General features: G+C 31.7%; 1 protein-coding gene across 1 annotated transcript; it reads left to right on the forward strand.

Annotated features, from left to right (window-relative positions):
• The first annotated feature begins 8,176 nt into the window (after positions 1 to 8,176).
• Positions 8,177 to 8,729, forward strand: LOC137938142 (uncharacterized). Its single transcript, XM_068783133.1, has 2 exons — positions 8,177 to 8,278; positions 8,622 to 8,729. Exons 1-2 carry the CDS (start codon positions 8,177 to 8,179, stop codon positions 8,727 to 8,729), a joined length of 210 nt encoding a protein of 69 aa, XP_068639234.1.
• The last annotated feature ends 4,977 nt before the right edge of the window (positions 8,730 to 13,706 follow it).

Here is a 13,706-nt window from a genome sequence, read left to right on the forward strand (position 1 = left end):
GTGAAAACTCCTTTTTTTTATTTAAGAAAAAAGTATATATCTAAATTGGAAATGTAAAAATGTTGAGAGAGATAATTCCAAAAAGTCTCTATAATTTTTAGGGATTGTAAACTCTTTCTTGTTTTTATATATTAGGTTTTGCAATCGTCGGGAAAAGGAGGAGGCGGGGGATTTTTTTCTGAGAGTAGTGTTGACTCCAAATCCATTAGTCATTTCTTACAAAAATATAGCCCAGTATGCATGATTGACCGATAAATCACTTTACAATCATTAATTATTATTCTATCTATTTTTTGTAAATGGGCAAAATAATGGCTTGTTTGATTCAGGTAAATATCCCATCGCACGTTCAGTTGAGAATTTAAAGAGGTTTATATCCACAGGTCATATTCATCTTTAACATGTTTCAATCATGCATATCCTTATTTAAAACATGTGTAGGATCAATTTCAAATCTCTTTCTCATAAAATTCCAACCAATTAGGGTTGAACTAGCTGAATTTCCCAAACTTGGAAATCAAAACTTTTGTGATCATTTCTGGTGTGTGAATAAATTTTCTTTACTTACATTTGTTGTTTTTTTAAATTTTTTGCATACATGAATTCCAAAGTTTTCATTTTGTTGTGATCTATTTGCCTTCTTATCTTTTTGTTTCATGTTTTCATTTAAGAAAATAGTATACATCTAAGATGGAAATGCACAAATGTAGAGAGAGATAATTCCAAAAAGTATCTATAATTTTTAGGGATTGTAAACTATTTCAAATTTTTATATATTTTGTTTTGCAATCGTCGCGAAAAGGGGGAGGCGATGGATTTTTAATTGAGTCTAGCGTCGACTCCCAATCCATAAGTCATTTTTTACAAAAATATTTCCCGTTACGCATAATTGACTGATAAATCACTTTACAATCATCAACGATTGTTATGTCAGCTTTTTGTAAATGGTCAAAATAATGGCTTGTTTGACTTGGTAAATATCCACCGCAGGTTCACTTGACAATTTAATGAGGTTTTGAACCATATGTCATTTGCATCTTTAATATGTTTCAAGCATGCAAATCCATATTTAAAACATGTGTAGGATCAATTACGAATCTCTTTCTTATAAAATTCCAAGCAATTAGGGTTGAACTAGTGGAATTTCTTAAACTTGGATATCAAAAATTTTGTGTACATTTGTGGTGTGTGAATAAATTTTCTTAACTAACATTTCTTTTTGTTTTAAATTTTTTGCATACATGAACTCTAAAGTTTTCGTTTTGTTGTGATCTATTTGCCTTCTTATCTTTTTGTTTACGAGATAAAGGGGAAAATGAAAACTCAAGTTTTGATTTAAGAAAAAAATATACATCTAAAATAGAAATGCACAAATGTAGGGAGAAGGGGAGGCAGGGGATTTTCAACTGAGTGAAGTGTTGACTCCCTATCCAAAATTCATTTCTTAAAAAAATAAAGCCCATTATGCATGATTGATCGATAAATCACTTTACCATCATAAATGATTGCTAGGTCAGCTTTTTGTAAATGGGAAAAATTTTGGCTAGTTAGACTCGGGATATTAAAATATTGTCTTGTTTGACTCGGGTAAATATCCCGCCGCATGTTCACTTGAGAATTTAGTGAGGTTTGGATCCATAGGTCATTTGCATCTTTAACAAGTTTCATGCATGCATATCCATATTTAAAACTTGTGTACGATCAATTACAAATCTCTTTCCTATAAAATTCCTAACTATTACAATTGAACTAGTGGAATTTCCCAAACTTGGATTTCAAATCTTTTATGTTCATGTGTGGTGTCTGAATAAATTTTCTTTACTTACATTTGTTGTTGTTTTAAATTTTTTGCATACATGAACTCTAAAATTTTCGTTTTGTTGTAATTTATTTGCCTTCTTATCTTTTTCTTTACGAGATAAAGGGAAAAGTGAAAACTCAAGTTTTGATTTAAAAAAATAGTATACATCTAAAATGGAAATGCAGAAATGTAGGGAGTAATAATTCCAAAAATTGTCTGTAATTTTCAAGGATTGTAAACTCTTTCTAGTTTTTATATATTTGGTTTTACAATCGTCGGGAAAAGGGATTTTTAATTAAGTCTAGTGGTTACTCCATATCCATAAGTCATTTCTTACAAAAATATAGCCCGTTACACATAATTGACCCAAAAATGACATTACAATCATCAATGATTGTTTGGTTAGCTTTTGAAAATGGGCAAAATAATGACTTGTTTGACTGGCGAAAATATCCCACCGCACATTCACTTGAGAATTTAATGTGGTTTGGATCCATAGGTCATTTGCATCTTTAACATGTTTCAAGCATGCATATCCATATTTAAAACATGTGTAGGATCAATTACAAATCTTTTCTTATAAAATTCCAAGCAACTAGGTTTGAACTAGTGAAATTTCCCTAACTTGGATACCAAAACTTTTGTTTTAATTTGTGGTGTGTGAATAAATTTTCCTTACTTACATTTTTTTTTGTTTAAAATATTTTGCATAGATGAACTCTTAAAGTTTTTGTTTTGTTGTGATCTATTTGCCTTCTTATCTTTTTGTTTACGAGATAAAGGCAAAAGTGAAAATTCCAGTTTTAAATTAAGATTAAAGTATACATCTAAACTGGATATACTCAAATGTAGTGAGAGATAATTCCAAAAAGTGTCTGTAATTTTTAGGGATTATAAACACTTTCTTTTTTTTCTATATTAGATTTTGCAAACGTCGGGAAAAGGGGAGGTAGGGGATTTTTAACTGAGTGTAGTGTTGGCACCCAATCCATAAGTCATTTCTTACAAAAATATAGCCCGTTACGTTTGATTGACCGATAAATCACTTTAAAATATCAATGATTATTCTATCAGCTTTTTGTAAATGGGCAAAATAATGGCTTGTTTGACTTGGGTAAATATCCCACCCCACATTCACTTAAGAATTTAATGAGGTTTCGATCCATAGGTCATTTACATCTTTAACATATTTCAAGCATGCATATCCATATTTTAAACATGTGTAGGATCAATTACAAATCTCTTTCTTATTAAATTCCAAGCAATTTGGGTTCAACTAGTGGAATTTCCCAAACTTGGATATCAAAACTTTCGTGTTCATTTGTGGTGTGTGAATAAATTTTCTTTAATTAAATTTGTTGTTGTTTTAATTTTGTTGCATACATAAACTCTAAAGTTTTCATTTTGTTGTTATCTATTTGCCTTCTTATCTTTTTGTTAACTAGTTAAAGCGAAAAGTGAAAACTCAAGTTTTTATTTAAGAAAAAAGTATATATCTAAAATGGAAATGCACAAATGTAGCGAGAAATAATTCAAAAAGTGACTATAATTTTTAGGGATTGTAAACTCTTTCTATTTTTTATATATTATGCTTTACACTCGTCGAGAAAAGGGGGTGGCGGGGATTTTTAACTGAGAGTAGTGTTGACTTCCAATCCATAAGTCATTTCTTAAAACAATATAGATCGTTACGCATGATTGATTAATAAATTACATTACAATCATCAATGATTGTTCGGTCAGCTTTTTTTAAATGGGCAAAATAATGGCTTGTTCGACTTGGGTAAATATCCAACCGCACGTTCACTTGAGAATTTAATGAGGTTTGGATCCATAGGTCATTTGCATCTTTAACATGTTTCAAGCATGCATATCCATATTTAAAAGATGTGTAGGATCAATTACAAATCTCTTTCTTATAAAATTCCAAGCGATTAGGGTTGAACTAGTGGAATTTCCCAAACTTGGATATCAAAACTTTTGTGTTCATTTGTGGTGTGTGAATAAATTTTCTTTACTTAATTTTTTTTTGTTTTAAACTTTTTGCATGCATGAACTTTGAAGTTTTCATTTTGTTGTGATCTATTTGCCTTGTAATCTTTTTGTTTACGAGATAAAGGGAAAAGTCAAAACTCAAGTTTTGATTTAAGAAAAAAGTATACATCTAAAATGAAAATGCACAAATGTAGAGTGAGTTAATTTCAAAAAGTGTTTGTAAATTTGAGGGATTGTAAAGTCTTTATAGTTTTTATATATTTGGTTTTGAAATTATTAGGAAAAAGGCGAGACAGGGGATTTTTAACTGAATGTAGTATTGACTCCCAATCCGTATGTCATTTCTTCAATAAATATAGCACGTGACACTTGATTGATCGATAAATCATTTTACCATCATCAATGATTGTTAGGTCAGCTTTTTGTAAATGGGCACAATATTGGCTTGTTTGAATCTAGTAAATATCCTACCGCACGTTCACTTGAGAACTTAATGAGGATTGGCTCCATAGGTCATTTGCATCTTTAACATGTTTCAAGCTTACATACCATATTTTAAACATGTGTAGGATAAATTACAAATCTCTTTCTTAAAAAATTCCAAGTTATTAGGGTTGAACTAGAATTTCCCAAACTTGGATATCAAAACTTTTGTATTCATTTGTGGTGTATGAATAAATTTTCTTTACTTACATTTTTTGTTGTTTTAATTTTTGCATACATGAACTCTAAAGTTTTCGTTTTGTTGTGATCTATTTTCCTTCTTATCTTTTTCTTAACGAGATAAAGAGAAAAGTGAAAACTTAAGTTTTTATTTAAGAAAAAAGCTTACATTTAAAATGGAAATGCACAAATGTATAGAGAGGTAATTCTAAAACGTGTCTGTAATTTTTACGGATTGTAAACTCTTTCTATTTTTTATATATTAGGTTTTGCAATCGTCGGGAAAAATGGGTGGTGGGGGATTTTTACCTGAGTGTAATGTTGATTCCCAATCCATAAGTCATTTTTTACTAAAATATAGCCCGTTAAGCATGATTGACCGATAAATCACAATACAATCATCAATGATTGTTCGGTCAGCTTTTTGTAAACAGGCAAAATAATGGCTTAGTTGACTCGGGTAAATATCCCACCGCACGTTCACTTAAGAATTTAACGAGGTTTGGATCCATAGGTCATTTTAATCTTTAACATGTTTCAAGCATGTATATCCATATTTAAAACATGTGAAGGATCAATTACAAATCTCTTTCTTATAAAATTCCGAGCAATTTGTGTTGAACTAGTGGAATTTCCCAAACTTGAATAACAAAACTTTTGTGTTCATTTTTAGGGTGAGAATAAATTTTCATTACATACGTTTGTTTTTTTTTTAAATTTTTTGCATACATAAACTCTAAATTTTTTGTTTTTTTATGATCTATTTGCATTCTTATATTTTTTTTTTTACGAGATAAAGGGAAAATTGAAAACTCAAGTTTTGATTTAACAAAAAATTATACATCTACAATGGCAATGCCCAAATGTAGAGAGAGATAATTCCAAAAAGTGTTTGTAATTTTTAGGGAATTTAAACTCTTTATAATTTTTATATATTAGGTTTTGAAATCGTCGGGAAAAGCGGAGGCAGAGGATTTTTATCTGAGTGTAGTGTTGACTCCCAATCAATAAGTCATTTCTTACAAACATATAGCCCGTTAGGCATGATTGACCAATAAATCACTTTATAATCATCAATGACTGTTCGGTCTGATTTTTGTAAATGGGCAAAATAATGGTTTGTTTGACTAGGGTAAATATCCTACTGCATGTTCACTTGAGAATTTAATGAGGTTTGGATCCATAGGTCATTTGCTTCTTTAACATGTTTCGAGCATGCATATCCATATCTAAAAAGATGTGTAGAATCAATTACAAATATCTTTCTTGTAAAATTCCAAGCTATTAGGGTTGAACTAGTGGAATTTCCGAAACTTGGATATCAAAACTTTTCTGTTCATTTATGGTGTGTGAAAAAATTTTCTTTACTTACATTTGTTGTTTTTTTAATTTTTTTGCTTACATGAACTCCAAACTTTTTCACTTTGTTGTGATCTATTTGCCTTCATATCTTTTTGTCAACGAGAAAGAGGGAAAAGTGAAAAATCAAGATTTTATTTAAGGAAAAAGTATACATCTAAAATGAAAATGCTCAAATTTTGGGAGAGATAATTCCAAAAAGTGTCTTTAATTTTTAGGGAATGTAAACTCTTTCTAGTTTTTATATATAAGGTTTTGCAATCGTCGGGAAAATGGGGATGCATGGGATTTTTAACTGAGTATAGAGTTGACTCCCAATCCATAATTCATTTCTTAAAAAAATATAGCCGATTACGCATGATTGACCGATAAATCACTTTACCATCATAAATGATTGTTAGGTCAGCTTTTTGTAAATGGGCAAAATTTTGGCTTGTTTGACTCGGGATAATAAAATATTATTTTGTTTGACTCATGTAAATATCCCACCGCATGTTCACTTGAGAATTTAATGAGGTTTGGATCCATAGGTCATTTGCATCTTTAACATGTTTCAAGCATGCATATCCGTATTTAAAATGTGTTTAGGATCAATTACATATCTCTTTCTTATAAAATTCCTAGCTATTAGGATTGAACTAGTGGAATTTCCCAAACTTGGATTTCAAATCTTTTATGTTCATTTGTGGTGTGTGAATAAATTTTATTTACTGACATTTGTTGTTGTTTTAAATTTTTTGCATACAAGAACTCTAAAGTTTTCGTTTTGTTGTGATCTATTTGCCTTCTTATCTTTTTGTTTACGAGATAAAGGGAAAAGTGAAAATTCAATTTTTGATTTAAGAAAATAGTATACATCTAAAATGGAAATGCAGAAATGTAGAGAGAGATAATTCCAAAAATTATTTGTAATTTTTAGGTATTGTAAACTCTTTCTAGTTTTTAAATATTTGGTTTTGCAATCGTCAAAAAAAGGGGGAGACGAGAGATTTTTAATTGAGTCTAGTGTTGACTCCCAATCCATAAGTCATTTCTTACAAAAATATAGCCGGTTACGCATGATTGACGCAAAAATCACATTACGATCATCAATGATTGTTCAGTTAGCTTTTTGTAAATGGGCAAAATAATGACTTGTTTGACTGAGGTAAATATCCCACCGCACGTTCACTTGAGAATTTAATGTGGTTTGAATCCATAGATCCTTTGCATATTTAGAACATGTGTAGGATCAATTACAAATCTCTTTCTTATAAAATTCCAAGCGACTAGGTTTGAACAAGTGGAATTTCCAAAACTTGGATATCAAAACTTTTTTGTTCATTTGTGGTGTGTGAATAAATTTTCCTTACATACATTTTTTTTTGTTTAAAATTTTTTGCTTTGATGAACTCTAAAGTTTTGTTTTGTTGTGATCTATTTGCCTTCTTATCTTTTTGTTTACAAGATAAAGGCAAAAGTGAAAATTCAAGGGTTAGTCAACTTGAAGTCCGAGATGATCTTCAACCTCATGACGCCCTTCAACACTTGAAGTCGTTAGTGGAGCGCAGATGACATTTCATCTGGATGCAGGGGATGAAGCAGTCCTTCATCACCACGGTTTAAAATCCTTCATCCCCCCTCCTCTCTCGCACGTCCTCGTTTCCCTTTTTTTCTTCCTCTCTCCCGCACTCCCATTCTCGTCTCCCTGCACCCCTGATGTCGTTGTTGCCTCTCATCTCTGGCCTCCGTCTCTACTCCCTCTCGTCTCCTGCCTCCATCTCTCGGTGTTCTCTCAGACTCGCCCTCTCTCTCGCACCCCCTCTCTCGTCTTCGTGCCTCCTTCTCTTCTCTCGGACTCGCTCTTCATTTTTCTCTCTCTCTTATCCCTCTCGACCTCCCTTTCTTCTCTCTATTCTCCCTCTGTTCTCCCTTTCAGCCTCCCACTCCCGTCTCTCTCTGGTTATTCTCCTTTTCCCAAAAATAACTTTCAATTTCTTTCGATTTCCCCATTTCGATTTTGATTTTCTTCGATTTTGACATTTGGGAACCTCTTCTTCCTATGCATTAAAATACTCTCTTCGTTTAGCAGGTATGCTGACCCGCTGACTGAGCAATTCCAGAGTTCAGATCCACTTGACAGTGGATGCTCGTTTTTACCTTTAATCAATGTAATATCTCTTTGACAGTAATTTTTACATCTTTCAATTTCTCTGTTTCCATCGCCGTCCGCTCTGTCAAACCCCAGCGGATGCAGTTCCTAGAAGTTGTGAAGCTGCTCGATTTCGGCTGCTAATGGAGGTCATAACGAGCCTTTGATCCACGGAACTCAAATAACTGCCGGTTTCCACTCTTTGATATTTGTTGATTGCCTACGCAATGAAGGAAGGGAAATCCGTTAAACACCATCTGCAACAGAACGGTCACATTTCTCCTTTTAAACTTGCCAAATTATTAGATCCTGAGGCTTCCTGGGACAAGGTATTGACAAAAGCATCTCGCAGTGAGTTCAACACTTGTTTTTGTGGTTTGTGATTTTTACTTGATTTGAACTAAATCTTGGCTATTGTCTGCTACCTGTGGATAACTTTTTGGACGTCAGCGATTCGAGTTTGGTTCTTGTGTCGTTAGATATTTATATTTTTTTATGCCTTAGTGGAAATTTTATAAAGTATGTATGTGTTCAACAACCATATGAGTATATTTTATTTCGATGTTGCACGGTTATGAGTGAAGACTGTAGACTATTAACTTGTTGAATGCAACAGTCTTCACTACCTAAGTGTTCGTAATTTGATTATTGCTTCTTTTTTTTTGGTTGCAGGATCAATTAGGAGATGTTTTGCACTGGATTCAACAATTTGTGGCCATCGTATGTGGTTTATTGTGGGGTGCACTCCCTTTGGTTGGGGCAATATGGATTGTCCTATAAGTTCAAAATGATAGGTTTTGGGATGTTATGAAGTCTCATACAATGCGATGCTATTATTTGCCAAGTGCCTGATTTTATTGTCTTTTAATCTCTCAACATTTTTAATTCTTATTCGGATACTATTACTTACTTGAGATATACCTGAGCACTCTTGTATAGATATTTTATTTCATAGGTGTTGAACTTTTTGAGTTCCGGCAAAGGGAACCTAGAATCACCAACCGTTCTAAATATTTTGGATCTCCAAAATGAATCAAGCATGTATTTTTATGTACCGAGTGACAGACATTTAATCTTTGCTGGCTGGATCTTAATTGAAAAGCAAAAAGAGAGAAACGACACACCAATGTGCAACAACATCTTTATTTGATTTAAGCATACTTTTGCTTTACAATACATCTCTCTGTGGGTATGTCCTAAGGGGATTGAATCTTTTTTTTTATTTTTTTTATTTTTAACTGAGTCTAGTGTTGACTCCCAATCCATAAGTCATTTCTTAAAAAAATATAGCCTGTTACGTATGATTGACCGATAAATCACATTATAATCATCAATGATTGTTCGGTCAGCTTTTTGTAAATGGGAAAAATAATTACTTGTTTGACTCGGGTAAATATCCCACTGCACGTTCACTTCATAATTTAATGAGGTTTGGATCCAAAGATCATTTGCATCTTTAACATGTTTCAAACAATAATATCCATATTTAAAACATGTGTACGATCAATTACAAAACTCTTTCTTATCAAATTTCCAGCTATTAGGGGTGAACTAGTGGAATTTCCAAAACTTGGATATCAAAACTTTTGTGTTCATTTGTGGTGTGCTAATAAATTTTTCTTACTTACATTAGTTTTAGTTTAAAATATTTTGCATACATGAACTCTAAAGTTTTAGTTTTATTGAGATCTATTTGCCTCTTTATCTTTTTCTTTACGAGATAAAGGGAAACGTTAAAATTCAAGTTTTGATTTAAGAAAAAAGTATACATCTAAAATGGAAATGCTCAAATGTAGAGAGAGATAATTCCAAAAAGTATCTGTAATTTTTAGGGATTATAAACACTTTCTAGTTTTTATATATTAGGCTTTGCAATTGGTAGGAAAAGGGGAGGCGGGGGATTTTTCACTGAGTGTAGTGTTGACTCCCAATCCATAAGTCATTTCTTAGAAAAATATAGCTTGTTACGCGTGATTAATAGACAAATCACTTTACAATCATCAATGATTGTTCAATCAACTTTTTGTAAACGGGCAAAATAATGGCTTGTTCGACTCGGGTAAATATCCCTTGTTCGACTCGGGTAAATATCCCACCGCACGTTCACTTGAGAATTTAATGAGGTTTGGATTCATAGGTGATTTTCAGCTTTAACATGTTTCAAGCATGCATATCCATATTAAAAACAAGTGTAGGATCAATTAAAAATCTCTTTCTTATAAAATTCCAAGTGATTAGGGTTGAACAAGTGGAATTTCCCAAACTTGGATTTCAAAACTTTGTGTTCATTTTTTGTATGTGAATAAATTTTCTTTACTTATAATTGTTGTTGTTTTAAAATTTTTGCATACATGAACTCTATATTTTTCATTTTGTTGCGATCCATTTGCCTTCTTATCTTTTTGTATATGAGATAAAGGCAAAAGTGAAAACTCAAGTTTTGATTTATGAAAAAAACATACATCTAAAATGGAAATGCACAAATAAAGAGAGAGATAATTCCAAAAAGTCTCTGTAATTTTTAGGGATTGTAAACTCTTTCTAGTTTTTATATATTAGGTTTTGCAATCGTTGGGAAAAGGGGGAGGTAGGGGATTTTAACTGAGTGTAGTGTTGACTCCCAATCCATAAGTCATTTCTTAAACAAATATAATCCATTACGCATGATTGACCGATAAATCACTTTACCATCATCAATGATTATTAGGTCAGCTTTTTGTAAATGGGCAAAATATTGGCTTGTTTGACTCGGGTACATATCCCACCGCACGTTCACTTGAGAACTTAATGAGGTTAGGGTCCATAGGTCATTTGCATCTTTAACATGTCTCAAGCATGCAGATCCATATTAAAAACATGTGTAGGATCAGTTACAAATCTTTTTCTTATAAAATTCCAAGTTATTAGGGTTGAACTAGAGGAATATCCAAAACTTTTATTCCAAAACTGTTGTGTTCATTTGTGGTGTGTGAATAAATTTTCTTTACTTACATTTGTTGTTGTTTTAAAAAAAAATCATACATGAACTCTAAAGTTTTCGTTTTTTTGTGATCTATTTGCCTTCTTATCTTTTTTTTTCCGAGATAAAGGGGAAAGTGAAAACTCAAGTTTTGATTTAAGAAAATAGTATACATGTATAATGAAAATGCACAAATGTAGAGGGAGATAATTCCAAAAAGTGTCTTTAATTTTTAGGACTTGTAAACTGTTTCTTGTTTTTATATATTTGGTTTTGCTATCGTCGGGAAAAGGGGGAGGTAAGGGATTTTTAATTGAGTGTAGTATTCACTCCCAATTCGTAAGTCATTTCTTACAAAAATATAGCCCGTTACTTATGATTGACCGATAAATCACTTTACAATCATCAATGATTGTTATGTCACCTTTTTTTAAATGGTCAAAATAATGGCTTGTTTGACTCGGGTAAATATCCCAATGCAAGTTCTCTTGAGAATTTAATGAGTTTTATATCCATATGTCATTTGCATCTTTAACATGTTTCAAGCATGCATAACCATATTTGAACTAGTGGAATTTCCTAAACTTGAATATCAAAACTTTTGTGTTCATTTGTGATGTGTAAATAAATTTTCTTTACTTACATTTGTTTTAGTTTTAAATTTATTGCATACATGACCACTAAAGTTTTCGTTTTGTTGTGTTCTATTTGCCTTCTTATCTTTTTATTTATGAGATAAAGTGAAAAGTGAATATCAAGTTTTGATTTAATAAAAAAGTATACATCTAAAAAGGAAATGCACAAATGTAAAGAGAGATAATTCCAAAAAGTGTCTAAATTTTTTAGGGATTGTAAAATCTTTTAAGTTTTTATATATTTGGTTTTGCAATCGTTGGGAAAAGGGGGAGGTAGGGGATATTTAACTGAGTGTAGTGTTGACTCCCAATCCATAAGCCATTTCTTAAAGAAACATAGCCTATTACACATGATTGACCGATAAATCACTTTACCATCATCAATGATTATTAGGTCAAGTTTTTTAAAAAGGGCAAAATATTGGCTTCTTTGACTATGGTAAATATCCCTCCGCACGTTCACTTGAAAATTTAATGAAGTTTGGATCCATAGGTCATTTGCATATTTAACATGTTTCAAGTATGCATATCCATATTTAAAACATGTGTAGGATCAATTACAAATCTCTTTCTTATAAAATTCCAAGCGATTAGGGTTGAACTATTGGAATTTCCCAAACTTGGATTTCAAAACTTTTGTGTTCATTTGTGGTGTGTAAATAAATTTTCTTTTCTTACATTTGTTTTTGTTTTAAATTTTTTGCATACATGAACTTTGAAGTATTCATTTTGTTGTCATATAACTACCTTCTTATCTTTTTGTTTACAAGATTTAGGGAAAAGTGAAAACTCAATTTTTTATTTAAGAAAAAAGTATACAACTAAAATAGAAATGCTCAAATGTAGAGAGGGATAATTTCAAAATGTATCTGTAATTTTTAGGGATTGTAAACTCTTTCATGTTTCTATATATTAGGTTTTGCAATCGTCGGGAAAAGGGGGAGGTGGGGGATTTCTATCTGAGTGTAGTATTGACTCCCAATCCATAAGTCATTTCTTACAAAAATATAGCCCGTTACGCATGATTGACCGATAAATCACTTTACAATCATCAATGATTGTTCGGTCAGCTTTTTGTAAATGGGCAAAATAATGGCTTGTTTGAGTCGGGCAAAAATCCCACCGCACGTTCACTTGTGAATTTAATGAGGTTTGGATCCATCGGTCATTTGCATCTTTAACATGTTTCAAGCATGCATATCCATATTTAAAACATGTGTAGGATCAATTTCAAGTCTCTTTCTCACAAAATTCCTAGCGATTAGGGTTCAACTAGTGGAATTTTCCAAACTTGGATATTAAAACTTTTGTGGTCATTTGTGTTGTGCAAATAAATTTTCTTTACTTACATTTGTTGTTGTTTTAAATTTTTAGCATACTTGAACTCTATAGTTTTCGTTTTGTTGTGATATATTTGCCTTCTATTCTTTTTGTTTACGATATTTAGGGAAAAGTGAAAACTCAGGTTTTGATTTAAGAAAATAGTATACATCTAAAATGGAAATGCACAAATGTAGAGAGAGATAATTCCAAAAAGTGTCTGTAATTTTTAGGGATTGTAAACTCTTTCTAGTTTTTATATATTTGTTTTTGCAATCGTCGGGAAAAGGGGGAGGCGAGGGATTTTCAATTGAGTGTGGTGTCGACTCCCAATCCATAAGTTATTTCTTACAAAAATATAGCCCGTTACGCATGATTGACCGATAAATCACTTTACAATCATCAATGATTGGTATGTCAACTTTTTGTAAATGGTCAAAAAAATGGCTTGTTTTACTCGGGTAAATATCTAACCACATGTTCACTTGAGAATTTACTGAGGTTTTGATCCATATGTCATTTGCATCTTTAACATGTTTCAAGCATGCATATCCATATTTAAAACATGCCAAGGATCAATTTCAAGTCTCTTTCTCATAAAATTCCAAGCGATTAGGGTTCAACTAGTGGAATTTCCCAAACTTGGATTTCAAATCTTTTATGTTCATTTGTGGTGTGTGAATAAATTTTCTTTACTTACATTTGCTATTGTTTTAAATTTTTTGCATACATGAACTCCCTAAGTTTTAGTTTTGTGGAGATCTATTTGCCTTCTTATCTTTTTGTTTACGAGATAAAGGAAAAAGTGAAAATTCAAGTTTTGATTTAAGAAAAAAGTATACA

Source organism: Aristolochia californica, unplaced genomic scaffold (assembly GCF_029961685.1).
Source record: "Aristolochia californica isolate CCGP_79_NKW_82.1479 unplaced genomic scaffold, dmAriCali1.0.hap1 SCAF_8, whole genome shotgun sequence".
Taxonomy (NCBI): Eukaryota; Viridiplantae; Streptophyta; class Magnoliopsida; order Piperales; family Aristolochiaceae; genus Aristolochia; species Aristolochia californica.